The sequence below is a fragment of the Condylostylus longicornis genome, unplaced genomic scaffold (assembly GCF_029603195.1).
Source record: "Condylostylus longicornis isolate FDR11 unplaced genomic scaffold, ASM2960319v2 ptg000049l, whole genome shotgun sequence".
NCBI lineage: Eukaryota > Metazoa > Arthropoda > Insecta > Diptera > Dolichopodidae > Condylostylus > Condylostylus longicornis.
The window spans coordinates 364,382-384,383 of record NW_026578018.1 but is presented as its reverse complement, the minus strand read 5'-3'; the positions used below and the strand labels follow the sequence as shown (position 1 = coordinate 384,383).

The 20,002-nt window shown below is 24.4% G+C and overlaps 1 protein-coding gene across 1 annotated transcript in view; it reads left to right on the top strand.

Annotated features, from left to right (window-relative positions):
- LOC129611444 (probable serine/threonine-protein kinase clkA) overlaps window positions 1-20,002 on the top strand; it is a 104,885-nt gene that overhangs the window by 61,845 nt on the left and 23,038 nt on the right. The window contains exon 3 of the mRNA XM_055524622.1: window positions 18,536-18,572. Within this exon, the coding sequence (XP_055380597.1) occupies window positions 18,536-18,572 (37 nt within the window). The remainder of the gene's footprint in view (window positions 1-18,535; window positions 18,573-20,002) is intronic.

Here is a 20,002-nt window from a genome sequence, read left to right as displayed (position 1 = left end):
GAAATGTATTGAAATTATTAGTACTTTCGACCAAGTGTTCATTGAAAATAATATTGAAAATGACTATTCTCAATCAGTATTAAATGTGCATTCATCCGGATTTACTTAAAATATTTAAATGCAAAGTGAAAAAATTCGAATTCTGGGAACGGCGCCCGAGAGTATTTATTGAATTTCCACCTTAATTAATCCAATATTATTATATTCGTTGTAAATTGGTTCATTATAGTATTTCACTGAAATTGTCCGCTTAGGTTCCTACATCATATATTTTAAATTTAACACTTCGAACAGAAAAATATAAAAATAAGTATTAAAAATATGAAACTTCATTTATTAATACTATTACCTTATAAGATTGTCAATAAGCAACAAAAAAAAAAAACAATACACGTGTAAATGTGTAAAAAATTCCGAAAACCAATAACCTCGGAAAAATAGAGTTCACACACAATCAAATCTCTATTTTACAAAATCGGATAAGGATACGTTGAAATTTTTTTATTAATTAAATTTCCCATTCAGTAAAGTTAAAATTTTGAAGAAATTGGGTATTTAAAATGGGACCAGTTTATCATTATGTGCTATTTGCTTTTTCCTTCGCCAATTTCGCGATAAAATTGCATAATATTCTCCAAAATTAATATACAAACTTACCCATTACGGTACTTAAAATAAATTTTTACATTTCTGACGGAAACATTTTCCCTTTTTCATCTCACTCATTGAATAAAATGGTACCAATCCATTATTATGATAAATATGTCAAGTAAAAGATTTAGAAAAAAAAATGCCAAACCACAAATTTATTATTGAATGAGTTATGCGTCACTGTATACTTTCAGCTACAAACACAATTTTATAGGAAACGGAAAATACATTTCATAATATTAGTGAGTTTTTTTTTTTTATTCTTAATGCTCTTAGTAGCACCACATAAATATAAACGTAATTATGTATAGGATGTTATAATGGACAATAGAAAACAAAAAAAAAAACAAAAAAATAAAAAATACAAGCAGTTTTTTACTTTCATTCCATATTCTTTTAAGCTGCTTAAATATATGGGTTAATTCAGAATTTCTAGATTTTGTGACTCGATTATTGTATAAAATAAAAAAAAAATATAAGAAAATATAAAGTTACGGGTATACAAGGGTATAAGTACAGAGTGTATTTTATACTGCACCATTACATTGCTTCCTACTTTTTGAATCGACTGCCTATTTTGGTTAAGAAAAAGCAATGCGGGGTTAGCGAAGTTCGAGAAAATGATTTATTATTGTAGAATAGGCTCATAATTATAGTTGATTTCTAAGGTATAAATTGCTCTAATTGATTCTGTAAAAATTTCTTTGTAAAAAATACAATATTATGTAGGTACGATAAGTTTAAGGGAATTAAAAATTTGATGAACGCAATCATTTGTAATTAAAAGAAAAGGGTAATTTAACAACCCGAAATGGAATAATATAAATGGAAAGTAGTGATAAATTTAACTCAATGAATTCAGTCGATCGCGAGATAAAATAAATTTATTAATTTCTTAATAAAGTTGAATTTTTCGAAAATTTAATTTGAAAAAATTTTTTATAAATAAAATGCTTTTCCCTTATACAAATTTTGTTAAACATGAATACCAACTTTCCCTTAACTATCGAAACAAAAGATTAGACATTTACATGTTATTCATACATCAAAATACAAAGGCCATCTGTCGACTGAAATATGCATAACTCTCACTTAAGTGACTCTTACTGAGAATAGTTTGGAGCTGTTATACTGAAAGACTTACAAATAACACAACCAATATTGAGTGTTCAATACAATTTGTATATACTTTTCATTTCTATTCTTGCAACTAATCTGCTTACGATGGTACACTTTGTATGTATGATTATGTATTTAATATTTTTTTCAAGTAAAAGGTTATTATGAGGTTCTTTTTCCTTTTTGTTATTTTTGTTTGTCCGTTAGTATAACATATATATACAATTAAGCTAAGTATATGTAGATTGTATATAAATATAAGGATAGAATTTTCGAAAACAAGATGGAGTTAACCTTGTAAAATAATTTCATAAAAAACATAAAAGTAATAAAAAACAAAAAAAAAAATATAAAATAATATAAAATAAAAAAACAAAAGTAATTTTCTTTTTTTATTTTTTTTATGTATATTATTATGTTGAAAGGACATGGACATTAAATTATGAAATATGATTTTATATTTCAATTTCAATGTGACATTTTTGTGACAACGCGCAAAGTATACGCAATGAAATGTTCGTTATTATTATTATACGATCTTAATATTTATGATTATTATTGAATTTTTTTTTTCTCCTTTTTCTATGTATTAAGAGTATGTCTTATAAGAATTAAATTAAATTTAATTTTACTTCTTTTATTTTTGCAAAAATTTTAATACTTGCATTTCTTTTAAATTCAAAAATTTTCAACAGTATCCTGATAATTCACAATATTACCGAGTATTAATTTCGAAGTTCAGACTTGGAAATAATAAATAATTTGAACTGATATCGGACTTAAAACACCTTATTTTTTATAGTTTTTGTTTCTGGTTCTTTTTTTATGTCATTTGTCCTGATTTCTCTATCTGGATCATTAGAAATTTAGCTCACTAGTTCAATTGATAGTGCATTCGCCTAAAAAGTAGTGAATTACTAAATCAAGGGCATTATTAGGAAAAAAATCTTAATTAAATTTTTACGCCTTAGCCCGTTCCTTTGGCCACGACAATCCTTTATTAGCTGAATACTATGCGTTATAGCAATAAAATATAATAACATATAAAAAACTCAAAAGATCTTCAAAATATTTCTAAATATTAACACAAAAAATGTAATTCACTGGGAGTACTATTTGACAAATCAGAAGAAAGAAAAAGTTTCGAGAATTTATTGAAAATTTTGTACATATTCGTTAATAAGAAAAGAAGCATTATATCTATACAAATTGTAGTCAAGCAGTAAAATTGAGAGCAAGACATTTGACATTTTAAATGAAGGCAATTTTGTATTAATTATATTCGGAAGTTTTTTTTAATGTTGTTTAAATTTCTCATAAAATCAATAAGTAGAAGTCCTTCTTTTTAATGAGGGAAAGTTTCTATATGGTTAATAACTAAGGATGCTTATTATAGCATAGATAGTTATAATATTTGCCAATTATTTCATTTTTTTTCCATAAATATTAATTTGTGAATTGGTTGAATTGTGTTTAGTGTACCACTCATACATTCATATATGTACTGTACTGTAAAATAATTTCTTGTCATCTTAAACTCATAAACTGCATACTCATATTCCCATACCCAGCGAATAGAACTTATTTAAGAAACATATTAGGTCTATATAAAATGCAAATAGTTATAAGTATATAAAGGCATAAAAGCCATACTATAAAATTATGGTACAAAAATATTCCTTTCAAATATCACAGAATTTTCCACAAATTATATTAACGACAATGATTGAGTTTTATGAAAGAGGATTGATTTTTTTTATTTTTTCATTTTTTCCTTTTTGTTTTGGTGATAGGAAGGACCATACATTCATATATAATTTTTTTTTTTTATAGAATTTTTGATGATTTGAAGAAAAGAAAATTTCTGTATTACCAATCATTATCAATGATTATAATTTTTTTTTATTTCAAAATTTTTTTAAGTGTTCGACTTAAAGTAAAAAAGTTTTCCTAAAGTTCGATTAAAGTATATTTTAGTAATAAATGAATTTAGTATTGGAACATGCCAATAATTCCGGAAACTACTGAATTTAATAATTTATTCTATGGATAAATTTTATGTACGAGTATTATTCTTCCATTTTATGATTTATCCTTGTAACGAACTTCTAATTAATAAGTAGATATAAAAAAAATTTTTGTGTTTTAGGTTTTTAGATGTTTAAGCAGTCAATATTATGCCCAATATTACTATAGTTTTTATTCTACAGCTTAATCTTTAAAAGTATTTGCATTTTAGTGGAATGGGCTCATATACCTTTTCATTATAATGTGATTTTATTGAATAAAACACAAAATTTCTATATTCTTGTTTCGGCGTGCACTTAAACTGAATACACTCATACCTCACTTAACAGAAGCTTGCCTTACGAAATTCCGGTTTTACGGAATTCAAAAATTAAACCAAAGTCTGTAACGGGAAAAAAATTCAATTTATGAAAATTTTTTAAAATGCTATTTTTTGCAAATTAACAAGAAATATATGTACCTATATAATTTTGGTCAAAAAATTATGTGGTTGAATCGTAATCTAAGTAAAAAGATTATTAGTTGCGTAAAGCGAGGGAGTGTAACTACATTTGCTTAATTTGTTAAAATTGAAATATTAAAGTTCACTTTACAAAGTAACACATTGCTGTTTGTACAATATAAAATTTTAGTATGTTTGGACTATAATTTTATTTATTCAAGAATTTAATTGTTAAATCTCATAAATCCTTTTCCGTCATAAATTCAGATAATAACGCCTACTCAATTAAAATTAAATTCCATTCTTTTTGATAATACTATTAATCGCCCCCAAAAATATGCAAAATTTTGAGTGACATGGCAATTATGACAATTTTTAACTAATAATAATTTTCCTCATTCAAATAAATTTTAAATTTAAATTTGGAAAAAAAACTTCATTCCAAATCACTGCAAAACTTTTAAAAGTATTAAATCTTGCTGCCGTAAAATGTAAGGATTTTCCAAAAATAGATTATTATCCTTAACCAGAATATTACATATATGAATGTGTATATGAGAATATCAAAGAAGAGAAAAATAAATATGTTGTGTTCTTTAAATTATTTATTTATTTTTAAACTTACATGTCTATATATACAATTTTATATGTATACATATGATATCGTATGTATTTTAGACGTATAAACTGGAAAATCCATTAAAAATGAATGATCCTTTTTACTCTTAATAATTTTTATACCATATTTTTTACACTCCTATTTTTTATATTTTGTTTGTTTATTTGTTTGTTCGTTCGTTCGTTATTGTAATCAATCAAAACTGATCTAATATGATTCACTTAGCTATAAAATATATTCTATTATATAAGAATTTTGGTATGATATCTATGTATTCGGTGTTTTAGTATAAAATCTTATAACGTAAGATTTCAAGGATTTTTAAGATTTTGTTTTTTTTTTAAGCGAAAGACAGAAAGAGAACTTATTTATTATTATTGTTATTGTAATTTTCCATTGTTTTCAACATAAATATTTTCTTTTCTTTGAAGATTTTAACTAAATCTTTTTATTTTTAAATTTCATAACTTATCCAATCCGTTTTTATCGCCGGTTTAAAAATTTTATTCATTTGTAGAAAAAAATATTTTTCGTAGTTTTTTTGAAATTTAAAAAAAATGCTTTTTGTAGACAGACGTTGTTTGATATCACTTAATAAATTAAAAACACACAAACAAGAGGGACTGCAGGGACTGTTTTTAGTAAAAGAGACTGCGGGGATTTTTGTTTGTATAATAACAATTATTCGAAAAATAGAATGCATTTCTGCTGATATGAATTTTTAGGATGCATTTCTGGGTTGTGTGTACTTGTATTTTTGAAAGACAAAAACAATTTTGAAGCTTTGTCCACTTTTAGTTATACGAAAAAATTCAGATAACTTATAGAATTTGCCTCTTATCTACTTCAAAAAATGTGTATATGTGTGCATAGAAATACTAGGTATTTTACGAAACCATTAACTAATAAATAAAATTTTTGAAATATGTGTAGACAGTTTTCAATATCAGTGCATACTGTACCCTATTTTAATAATTGGCAATATTTTAATACATATTTTATTTGGTCATGGTATTCAGGTTCTATATCCTGGAGAATATTGGATTTTAAGACAATAAAATCAGCAGATTCAAAATCTTTTTAACATATTTTATAAAAAATATTAATTTTTATTAAAATAACAGTAACATACTTACGAATATTCAGGAAAAGTTTAATTTGATATGAAGCTTACTTTATAGTGTTCAATTAAATTTTATAGTTCGAAAACAATTTATTTTCTTGGGAGTTCTTTTCGTAAATTATATTTCAGATACTGCACTCGTTTCTAATTTAATATTATGCAGATATGATTCAGTAGCGTTCATACATAATGTGTGATTATACTATTTTTACTGAACGGGTATGGGGTACTGACACATGCCTAAGTTTAAAAGCAATAAATTTATATAATAGTATAAAATAATTTTATGAAAAATTTATGACCATCTTATAAAATTATAATGACCGCAATATAAAATAAGTGGAAAAAAAAATTAAAAATTGATTTTATTTTTTTCATAAATTAGTCCTTTTTTTCTTCTCTTTTTCGGAGTATCCTTTGTATTTTTTTCATATAATTTCTGTAGTGTAGACTTGTGATAATATTTATTCTATAGTATAATAAAATTTTACTAATTTTTAAAATAAAATTTTCAAGGAGTCTTGTTATTTTGTGTACTAAATAAATTGTGTAGTATCAAAATAGAATTTTAATTTTCTTTTTATTTCAGTAGTAAAACTGGAGAATTATTGCTTACTAAACTAATTTTCATTAGCTTTTAATGTTTACAGTTTTTTATGTCACATATTATAATTTCATTTATTACTTTGGTGAATTGGTCTTGTTTAAGAGAACAAAGAATACAAAAGTTATTATAGATGCAATATATGCACAACATAAAAATACAATGGAAATATTTTATAAAGGAAGTATTCTGAATAAAATATGTATACTGTAGGTAATTAGTAAAATAATATTATGCTTGTTTTGATGACCTGACACTGTTATAAAAATTCTCTAAAATTGTATAAGGAACACTGTTGGGATATTGAAAATTTCAGTTTTTTGTAATTAATTAATTATTTATAGTCTGTAAAATAAGTAATTGACTTTAGAATGCAATTAAAATAAATCACTTTGTTTGCTGAATCGGAAAGCATTAGTTTTTGAAGTAGTATATTATTTATATAAATTTTATGTATAACAAATCAAAGCTCATTAGTCGAAGTTCAGAATAGAATGTTAAGCATACGGTCCATACCGGGGGTTGGCAAAATTTTTTGGAAAACAGTACATTTTCAAAATAAAATTTTTTACACGGGATGCACTCATATTATCATACTCATTTCTACTTTTCGTGTCGACGTAATCTAAATTCTTTCAATATACTTACAGATTCTTTGCAAATAAGGCATAATAAGGCTTTTATGTGTAATCATTAATAAATAGATAGGTTCACTTTTCATTAAATTCTTGGTTTTCGCCACTAATTTTTCTCTTTTTTGGTATTTTATTAATCACTCCTACGACAAAATATAAATTATTTCGTAAATAAATTAAAAATGACATACATATACTTCCTGTTATACTTACTGTAGTGAAATGTCATATAGAAGAGAATGCTACACTTTCAAGGTGGAGAGTGGAGATCAAGCTTCTACACATTAAAATATGCTCTACAAATTCGATGATGTTTTCTAAAAATATTTTGGTTGTTTAGTGGGCTACACAAAGAATTCTAAAGTGCCGCAATGTTACCGACCCCTAGTCTAATTACTTACTTTACCGTATACTCTCCTTATGACCAATATCTTCATAGAAATATAAAAAGGAATGTCAAAGTAAGCTATTTGCTTCATATTTTGGACATATATTAAATGTTTTTATAAATCTGTCGCAACAACCTGCAACACAAGCTATTTCGGTTGTAATTTAAGTAAATTACAAAAAATCCCAAAAATTTTGTGGGTAAAATAAAGCTTTGGTTCATACTTTGTCAAAACATGATATAAATTCCAATGTGGAGGATATCCGCGTTATAGAAAATTTTCACAGAGTCACAATCTACGTTTGTTTTTATCTATCTCATAAATATTTATACACATACATACGCAGTTTTGTGAATTAATGAATATTATTACTTAAAACACAATACTCTTCTGAACGCGAATTAAAAAAAATGTAACAAATATTCTTCATTTTAATGAGAACTTGAAACTGTTTTTCTTTTTAAAAAAAAAAATATTTATTTATTACTATTTGAAAAGATTTTTAATATTTTTTAAAAATAAAAAAAAACAAAGGGAAAAAGTAACGAGTGCTTTGAAATCAAATATTTGCATTATTTTGCTATTATACATGGAAACGTTGAAATATGAAAATCATTCCTTCTGATGAAAAACCTTTAACCTGAATTCATATAACACAAATAAATGTATTATACAAAACAGTTAAAATAGAAAAATCATATTAAAAAAAATATGTTTTTCAGAATAATTTCTTAGTTTTCCTTTTTTCTTGAAACAAAGTAAGAACAAACTCATATTATTATTACTTTGTCTTCCATCAAAATATTTTCTTATAAAAATTTTAATGAGATTAAAATAATTTTTTCTTGAAAGCATAAAAAGAATATTATCAAATGCACTTGCATAATAATGTATGTATGTGTGTTTAAAATTTTCATAAATACTCTGCTTAATAGTATTTTGTAATACTTCCATTTAAATTAATAAAATATCAAATGGAATAAATTAAATCTTCTTAGAAAATATTAATATATATGAAAAATATTTGGGACACATTTTCTATTTTAATTATAATTAATATTTGTATAATTATTTTTAAATATATTTTGTAAATTCAAATTGTTGTTGCAAGATGGTGCTACTCTTATGAAGAAAACAGAAATTAAATTTCTTAAAGAAAATGTGATGCGATCAGCACTCCTAAAAATATTTAATAAAACCCAAAGAGTATTTTCCAGTTTAGCTAATGTTTAAACAGAAATGAGATGACAGAAAGTAGTCCTTTTATTATAAGAATCAAATTTATATTAACTTGGTTACTATAGTTTCTTTAAGGTTCCAGTTTCTAAGGCTTTATATATTATTAAAATTGATCAATCCGTATATAGTATAATCAAAATAAAATCTGATGAATTATGAATTTTCATCAAAATGAATTTTATTGAAATTTAGATATACAAGTGAGTAGACAGAAAGACCAACAGATCAGCAGCTCTCTAAAAGTAATCTGGATACGTTTTTATATCACGTCAAAATAGATTTTTGTTGCAAACTCCTAAAATTTGGTGCCTTCATATACAACATAATTTATTGTATTCAATACGATTCACCATAAATATTCAAGTAACAAATTAAATTTTAATTAACTGAAAGAAATTAATTAATGCTGTAATTATTTAAACATTACAAATTTCATTTAAAATAATTAAGAAAATTATATAGCAAAATTTAAAAAATTAATAAATTTTATTAATTACATTATTTGAATAGCAATATAAATAGTAATAGGTCGCAAAAGAAACTCTAAAATTTTGCGTCTGTTTGAAATTTTAATGCCTTCCAATGCCTTAAAGATTAAAATTTATTTTAAAAATTTTATATTTTTGATTTTTAAGTTTTCTTTAGATTTACTTAATACAGGGTTTACTTCATAAGTTTACAAAAAAAGAATAAAAACTTTTAAGGCACGTGTAAGATTTGACTTCAATTCCAGACTAGAAATTCAACCTTGCTGTAACCGTTGCATATATACATAATTATACATTTTTCAAATCTTTAACACTTACTCCCCGATTATCAATATTGACCGATACGGCAGCCCTTAAATACGGTCAAACAGATATGATCTTTTTCAAAATGTTTTTGATTAAAATGAATACATTTTCATTGTTTTAAACATTTCGTCTGCTTTCTAGTCGTATTATGAATTGTCAATCAAAATAAATGTTAACAACACCTAAATTTTCATGCAAAATCGAGGATAAATTTATAGCAATGTCGAGGATCGTCCCAAATTATCACAGTATCAATCTATTTTAATCACATTTGGTACATCATAATTTGTTTCAAAAATTATTATAGTTTGCTGATATTCATAACTAATACTACTGTGATACAATTTGAAGTCCTTAGGTTTAGATCAACTAATTGTCATTGGTTGAAAATTCAAAATTTTATAACGGGTTCCAAAAGCTTTAATAATAATTATTATAATTTTATTTTTAAAATTAACGCATTACTAAATTACGAGTATCACTAAATGATATCTTTTAACTCATTGTCTATTGACATAATAAATTAAGAGCGACATCTATGATTTAATAGAAATTTATGACTCCTGAAACTTTTGCATCTACCTGCGCTACTTTCACTTATTTTAATTTGTAAATTTGATTTCTATATTTTTATTCATTTTTGTTTTAAAGATTTTTCCAAACAAATTTTAATTATTTCAAAATTACGCAAGGGTAAAAATCTCAGTACCTTAGAATTTTAATTTTTGTAAAAAAAGAAAATGTAAATTTTATTGAGGTAATCATGTTTTTCTTTTTTTCAATATAAAAAATCATTTTATATTTTCATTTTGTATAAAATTAATCAAAAGGGACACTACTAAAAAATTATAATTTATTTAACTTTTATAAAATCTAAGCTTTTCAAAAAATATTTATTAATTTATTTTTCTTTTTTTTTTTTTAATATTTTCAATTTTATAAAGATTTTAATCTAAAAGGGAAAAATTGAAAAAAAAAATATTACAAAAATTTACGACTGTTACCAAGGTTACACTAGAATAAAATAGTAGTTATTATATGAACGTTTTACAATTTTTTTTTTCTTGTATGGTACCTAGGATTTATTCGCATCTCTTGTATTATAAAATTTATTTTAAATGCATTTCAATATTATTTCAAATAAAAGTTGACTTTTCATATAAATATTTTTTCTTTTTCAAGTTTAAAATAAATACTATAAAGAATAATATAAAAATAATAAATTTCTAAAACTAAAATTATATGAAGAAAAATGAGAAGGAAAAACAAAAAGGATAATTTAAGTGGTCTGCAATAGCAATTTCATTTTTAATTAAAATTGTATTCCCTCCTCTTATTGCACCTGCAATCAGCTCCCTCTAAATAAAATATACGAAAAAAAGTAATGTTATTAAAATAAATTATAATTTTTTTTCTTTTTTATTACTAGTCAGGTTACCTAATGCCTTACCTTGAAAAAATATTATTATTATTAATGAATATTAATGAAAAATATGTAGAATAAAAATGCAAATAAAAAAAAGGTTCTGTTTTTGTTTTTTTTTAATAAAAAATATTTTGTTTTGTTTTGTTTTTGGTTTTGTATAAGGACTCTTATATCTCTTTTGTAATAAATTTTCTAATGTAATATACTCGTAAAATAATAACAAATAAATCATTATAAAATAACATTGAAAGAATTTATAATAAAAGAAGGAAAGGTTTTTTTTTAAGGATAATATTAAATGATTACTAAATTTTAATTCAAAAATAGTTTGTATAAAAACTGGTTTTGCTTATTATATTTTTTTTTTATCCTTTCTGAACAAAATCAAACTTTAAGAGTTAAAAATTTTAAAATTCTAATCACAAATTTACATATGTTAATTTTTTCATATATTCTATTCGGATTTTTTTTTTTAAAAACAAGCAAAAATGAAAGGTTTAAAAAAATATAAAGAAGAAATAGGATATTTTGGAAATATCCTTACAATCCTTATAAACTGAATAATTTTATTATTTTAAATAGGTACAAGCTTCAACGAAAATATATCGTAAAATAAAAATTTTGAATATATTTATTAACTAAATTCGTAAAATTATCTGTAATGTTCAGATTCGTCAAATTATAAATTTATTAATTTGTACATTAATTTGTAAATTCTTAAATTTACAAAAGAACAATTGGCATCTCTCTCACTTTCTCTCTCTCCTGGTAATGATCTTGTTATTATTTTTCAAATATTTTATTCTACTCTCTATTATCGAAATACTCTACGAATATGACTGACTTTATGCAAATGTGCTTGTTCTAAGTGAAAATCCATAAATATTTTTCAATAATGGGATCTACGAGGTCAAACAACAACATTTTTTATTATTGAAATACTCTACGAATATGACTGACTTTATGCAAATGTGCTTGTTTTAAGTGAAAATCCATAAATATTTTTCAATAATGGGAATTCAATAATGACTTCGTAGATACAACAACATTTCTATAACATAAAGTATTGCCGAAAGCTACATATTTATAACAAGAAGTAGACAATATTTTCATCTTCCTGATATTATCCGAGTTATAGCTTAAGTTATCCGAATTCTTATTGTATTTACAGTTCCACCACAAAACATGGTGGAACTGTAAATACAAGAAGATTTTCAATGATGTGAAAATATTAATATAATTTCGAATCAAAAATTTCACATCGTAAATCTTTGGCGTGCAGCATTACTATTTTGTAGATGTTTTATGGTAATGCCTCATTATTAGCAGCTTAAAGCATTTCAATATTAAACTTAATTTTTAAATTTTTAAAAATCAAGTTAAGAATATTTTGATATTTAATTAATATTTTTAGAAATTGTTAGAAAATTAAGGCAACAAGTCAAAATTTTAACTATGTTAAATATGCGGTATTTCTGTTTTGTGGGCCCTAAGACTGTAAATTTTGGACCTTTAATTATTTTTATAGTATTTTCTTCAACTTAAGTATTTAAAGTGCATAAAATGAATAAATGCTTGTTTAGTTATACTAATTTCTTATAATGTTTGATTTTGACAATCTTTCTATCACAATGCTTGCGTTTCAAATACGATATAGATGCAAATCTTTCACACTATACCCAACACATACAATATGCGCTATTCAATTATAGATTTATTCCAATTTCAATAATTTAAGCTCGTAAATTACATCTATCTTATATGCATAGTAAATTATTATAAAAAACAAATTAGAAAACTAGACCTAAAAGCATAATGGAAATATAATTCTAAAACACAGAAGAGTTTAACAAAAGAACAAAACAAAACAAAGGATTAAGCAAAAAAAAAATAAATAAATTTTTCATCTTTTGTATCCTTTTTTTCTCGTCTTTTGTACAAACTTACCTACCTTTTCCTTTAAATTTCATGCATATCCTTATATTTCAAGGTTGGAACACGTAAATATTCAGATATAAGACTTTCAATTTCCATAATTCTATTGATCTTTTCAACACACACACAAAAAAAAAAGAATTTGTATCAACCCATACGTGTTTTTTGAATCCTATTTCTATGAGATGAATGGAAAAGTAATGTGTGAGATGACAAGAGTAAAGGAAAAAAAAAAAACCGAAAATAAAAATGAAAGTATCCTTTAAAATTATAATACTCGTATAGTATTAAGGACATTGACTTCCTTTATAATTCAACCCAAAACTGATGATTTGCTTCAGTTATCCTGAATGTTATACATGTATGCTTTGGAAATATATGAAAGGGTGAATTAAGTTATGGTGAAAGGAAGCAGAGTTTTGAAATAAAGAAAAAAAGGAATAACCTTAGAGGCTAACCATAATCCTTTTTTTTTGTTCCCATAAATTTTTTTGTTATATTTTTTGTATATTATTTTTTTTTTTGTTTTTTTATTTAAAACGAGTTCTAAATCCAAAAGAATAAAGATAGTAAAATTTGCATAAATCCAGTTAGGCTCTTATTATATAAAGGTACACTTATTTTATTTATTATAGAGGTACATTGGTATTTATGTTTCTTTTCTGACTCTCAGGGTATTGAAGGTTTACAAATGATTAAAAGTTTACGAAGATATTATGAATCGTTATTTCTTTTCCAACATAGAAGTTTTAAAGTGCAGAGTACTTAAGAATTTTGTTTTAGAGCTAATTTTTGAATAGAAATATGGATAGTGAATTTTATTAAATTTTGCGATCATGTATTTAACAGATAATGTACAGGACGATTAACCACTATGTATAGCATAACAGAGTGATATTAGGTTAGTTACAGATTTTAAGAGAATCGGTTAAGTAACCTGTTTTTAGATATTATAATTGCATAATATATGAACTGTATGACATTATTATTATTTGAAGAAATTGAAAATTTTTAAATTTTTTTGTTCATAATAATGGAATCAATTTAAGTACATTTACATATATTACCTTGCAATGTGTATAAAATAATTTAATCTGCAGCTGGGTTGAATTTACTTGTAACTACCGGATTGTAACTCCCAAAATAATAAAACTTATGTTAAGGCTATACAATTGGAAAATATCTAAAATTTTCATTCAAAATCGTAACAAAACATTATCTAACTTCCATTCAGTTTTTCAATTTTGTATTTAAAGTAGCACATGCGGAAGCTAGTTTACAGTGTAAAAATAATATTATAGGAAGTTTATTAGTACCATAACTCTCTAAAATATTCTTATTTGTTGACGCCATATAACGAAACGAATAACATATTTTGACATATTAAAGTGAAAAAATTTATATGTACCCTAACATGCTTTTAAATTCGAAACTTTTTTGTTGCAATATACAAAAACTTCTCTTATACGTTGCAGGTACAAACATTTTGCTTGTTCTGCAATTGTTCTAATACAACATTCGTTTGTACAAATATATCAATTTATTTTATCATACACTTTAAATTCTCTGCGTATTAAATTTGTTTTTATTTCCCCTCTGTATTTAAATTTTTAACAAATATTTATTTTATTAAAATGGTTGAATTACTCGTAAAAGGAGAATAGGAAAAAAGGGATAATTTTTATGCTTAGATTTTTTTTTATAAATTTATTTTTTCTAGTTGTTAGGGGTTTCTAGTTTTTTCTTTATTTTTTAAGTGATTTACCTTTGATAACAAGAATATGTTTAATAGAATTTACGAATCTCCCTACAACTTTAACATTTTATTTTTGGAAATTATGCAAAAAATTGTTCGATTTTCATTAAAAAATTTTAAAGAAACCTTAATATACTGAATTTAAATGGAATTTTAGGCCTTAAAAATTATAAAATTTTTAAAACTAAGTAAAATTTAGTTGAATTGCGTAATAATTTTTTGTCTTTGAAATCGAAAATGAAAAATTGAGAAAATCAGGTGTACGAGGCTGTTATTAAATTGCTTTATGCTACAAAGCTAATTTTATTTCACAAAAATTGTTTTTATATAACCATTGACAATTTAGATGGTCTCCATAATTTTTGGTATATAAGTCTGTATGATTTGTGGTATAACTCTTTATAATTCGGTTTTAAAGAATATTATGGTATAATTTTGTTATAATAAACGTAAATTAGTGGAAAATTCATGCTTAAATTTCTAATATTCATGCGAATTCAATGAATTTTATAAAGTTTTTTTGTGTAGAACCAATTGTTATTAGAATCATATTATTGCCAATACCATTCGAAAATACGTTGAATTCGAGATTATTCAAATATTTGTTAATAATTTATTTCTTAATTAAATTTATTACATTAATAATAATATTACTTTAATATTAATATTTACTCATAGTATCAGATAATGATTATGTAATAAATAAACTTCATGTGCTATACTTACTGAGAACAATGCAAAGAAAAATATATTGTGTGATCACATAAATTTTAAGATATTCCGCGTTCAATTTGCATAAAATGAAAAGAAAAATTCTTCACCATATTGTAAAGGGCATAATTCCACTTTAACATTATTTCATATGCTTATGGTATTAAAAATTATTTCAATCCAAGACATTTACAATTAAATAAACTTGTGTTATAGACAATTTGTATACATACATATAAGTACATACCAATTAAGTTGGGTCAAACCAATGGTTTGTAAAGTAGCACTTTTTGTTTTTCAATGTTTATTAAAATTAGTTTCGTTCAGAGTATATTTCAGAGATTGCATATATTTAGAATGTGGCAAAAAAAAAAGTGATAAAAGGCATTAAAATGTTCGAATTTAACAATTAAGTTGTAAAGTTACGATTAAGCTGTAGAAGTTTTGTGAACGGAAGGAACGAACGGACGGACAATGAGAGCGAAACTAATAAGAACTTTTTTTTCAAAAAATGCTAAAAAGACATATTACTAAAAAAAAAAAACTGAATTAACCGCATAAAAATAATTTTTAAATATTGAAACCACCATTTGTAGTCAATATTGATTATATTTGCGGTTTTGTTAAATTGTTTTTGCAATTTTTATTTCCTCATTTTGCAATATTGTTTGCCATTATCTGCGGTCAATTCAAATAGGATTCATTATTTTTAATAATAATTTCAAAAAATAAAAAATAAAAATATAACAAACACATTTTCACATAAAAAATCAAAAAACAAAAATATTTTCAATAATTATTTCAATAACATTTGCAAAATTTAATCATAATAAAATTCATCACATAATTAAAAAGTATTAAAGGGATTTATTTTTAAAATTTATTATTCAATATATTAATTTTTTTTTTTAAATAAAAAAAACAAATAATTAAAAAAAAATTTTTATTTGTATAAAATTCCAATATAAGTGCATAATATCAAATAATATTTCTTACGTTGTTGTGATTTTCGAGGATGTTTTAAAATTTTCTAGTTTTCAACCGACATAACAGTACACCGCGATTACATATGAGGATCTATTGTGTTCCCAACCCTTTTAGTACGAAGAATGCCCCACAACACACGCTCGAAACTCACAGCCCTTATGAATTCAAGAAACTTGTGAGGAACGGAAAATAGATACCCCGATAGGAAAACCCCCCAGTATTTCCCTTCTCCTATGAAGAAGAGTGAAATACTGGGGGGTTTTAAGAGGAAGTGTACTGAGGTCTCCTTATTCCCCCCACTTTATCTCATTATGTGTATTTGTTAATGCTAAAAAACTTATAGTCAAACGTACATTGCATACGAGTATAGATAATAATTATTCGTTAAATACTCCGATTAAAAAAAATTAAATTGTTTACGTTTAAATTATTTTTTCCGTCAAACTTTATCAATTCATTGCTTATGTGTTTTAATTTTTTCAGCTTAACTTTTTAAGGTCAATTGAAGTTTTAAAAAATGGTAATTTAGTAGGTGGCTTTTTTAAATGGTTTTTGTTTTCGTAAATACTTTTTAATCATACAATGTTTTATTTCACAGGTATTTGATTTGTATAGCTTTATGAGAAGTGGTTCAATAATAACAATATATATCAATAATAACTACATTATATATAGATAGTTTCGTTGAATCAATAAAATTAAAGGATCCCTTATAATAAAAATATTTTAGTAAAAGCTTTTCAAAAACTTTTAGTATAATAGGAGTGAAAATGCTATACATGAGAATAAAATTACCCCGAGAGAGAATTTAAGACAATTAGTGTCAAAATTTTATTTAACTCATGGAGTAAATTTACTACAAAAAATTATGTTTGTTAAATAAGAAATTGTACTACAAAACTACGTGCTCTATGATAGAGTAAAATCATTTCAGTCAAGTAAATTGCAAAATTTTTTTGAAGCTGTGTAAAATTATTAATGCAATTATAATCGAAATTTTTTCAATTAATTCCATAGTACTCAATTCTTTTGCTTCAACTTTTAATAAATGTTTTCAATAAATACATAGCTACTAGAAAAATTTTATAATGTAATTTTAATCCTTATTATAGTATGTCTTCTTAATTATTTTGGGATTTTGGAAAATTATTAATAGCTATTAATCTTGGAATAATCTGCTCTGATTCCTCTTCGATGAAATTGCTAATGTAATATGATTTTATAATATGATAAGCTCATTATACAGATGTCAATGTCACTAGAAAGAAACTTTTAAGCATTCTTAAAAAATAATTTATTAAAAAATTGATATAAGGATTAATATGTATTTCAAAATATTCCTTAATTTATTTATGGGACGCGTATAAGCTTTTGAACAGCTATATAACTTTGATTGTAAATTTGGAGCATAAGCAAAAAATAATTGAAATAAATAATATAGAATGATTGAATATTAGTTCTTAAAACTGCTACTTTGTCTGATTTTAATTTAAAGTCTAAAGTGCAGAATACCTCTTTGTAAAATATGCGTTTTATAAGGTGTTAAGATAAATCAGTTTATCTTCAGCAGCTATTGTAATAAAATTTATAGCAAATTTGGAACAGTATTGCAAATAATTAAATTAATTTTCTTAAAAAATGAGTTCCTTTCAAAGTCATGCACGCTACGCATAATTAGCCATTTTTTAGAAAATTTATCATACTGAATACAAAATTAATCATCGAATCAAAGCATGGAATTAAACTATTTGTTTTGAAATGCATTGTATATAATAGGTATACGTGTTATCACGTTTATTTCGCTGTAAATAGAAAGAAAAAAATTTTCCGAAAAACTTGTAATGAAAAACAAATTCTACTTTTTAAAATTTAGTCCTTTTTTTTGTAAAGTTTTAAATGGTGTTCCTGGTTTCCGACACTCATTTCAAATGCTTACTTCATATACATGATAGATCCGACGTTGTCTATACTGTGTCAAGTCAATTTTCTTAGTTATAAGTTTTAATAAAATTTCTTTTAACCTTAAAATATTATAATATTCAAATATTAACGTATTTATTTTTATTATTCTTTACAGGTGAGTGAAAATAACATTGCATACATCTTAATTTTTTGTTCGCTATACAAAAAATACAAATTTTGTAAGTAAATTTTGAATTATAACTATAATTGTTTATTGTTATAACAGAAATTTAAATAATTCAATTGTTTAGTCATTAAAAGATTCGACCCAATAAATCTGGTTTGACCCGTCTTTTACTTCTATGTTTATTTCACAGCATGAACTATAAATTCAGGTTCTACTCTAAATTTTTCTCGTAAACCATATGTTCGATATAAAAAAATAAATTTCAGTTATCTGTGATAAAAAGAATGTACATATTTGAACGTATATTTTGTAAATTAGTAACTATTAAATTTGGAAAATATTTTCTAATATTTACTGTTAAATAAAGTTGGGTCAAACCAATGGTTTGTATTGTAGCACTTTTCCCTTCAACAAGTGAAAATTCTGCTTTTAAATACAGTCTATGTATACCTATCACACTATTAAAATTATTTTCATTCATATACAAAACTATTCCAAGGATTGCATATATTTAGGATGATGCATATATGCAGTCTTTGAAATAAAGCAAAAATTAATATAAAAAGGGGTTAACATAATGCTCGATTTTAAGAGTTAATTGTGTGAGTTAAGGAAAATAATTATATTTTTTAATGTCATGGAATTTACCGTTAGCTTTTTGCGTTTATAGAAATTTGAAAAAACGTGCGATTTCGGAAATATAAGGTGTCAAAAATTCAAATTTTACAAATTTCAAGGGGCGATAACTTGAGAGGGGGTGGAGATGGAAAAAAAATTTCTTCTAACGAAATGAACTATTTGTTAATGTCTAAAAGTCCCCAAAATTTCAAGCTTCTACAAGCTGGGGTCTAGAAGAAAAACGACATCAAAAATTTGGAAAAAAAGGACTTTAGATAACGGTAAATTTGAACGGCCATTTTGTTTTTCTAAAGTTTAACTGTAGTATACCGCGCTAGGGAAAGCAAGCCGCTGCCTTTCTGCGTTTGCAAAATTTCAAAAATGCTTATGGTTTCATTGCAACAAATAGTTAAAAAAGGCAATTTTTAAGGTTTTGGGAGGGTATAACTTCTAGAGGGGGGGAGATAGGTAAAAATTTTGTTCTACGGAAGTAAGTTTCTAGTAAAGGTCTATGTACATATAAAATTTCAGCTTTCTATCTTCAAGGGTGTAGAAGTTTTGTAAACAAAAAAAGTGTCCACGGACGGACGGACGGACGGACGGACGGACGGACGGACGGACGGGCGGACGGACGGACGGACAGAGTGAAACTAATAAGCACTTTTTTCAAAAAATTTTTTGGAAAAGTGCTAAAAAGAAATTAACACACTTACGTCATTTCGAAAAAATTTATTAATTTTCATCAATATTATTTACATTCAACACAATCTTAAATATCTTCATCAAACCATATTATATGAAGAAAGTGGAAATAGTATATTATGAAATCACGTCATT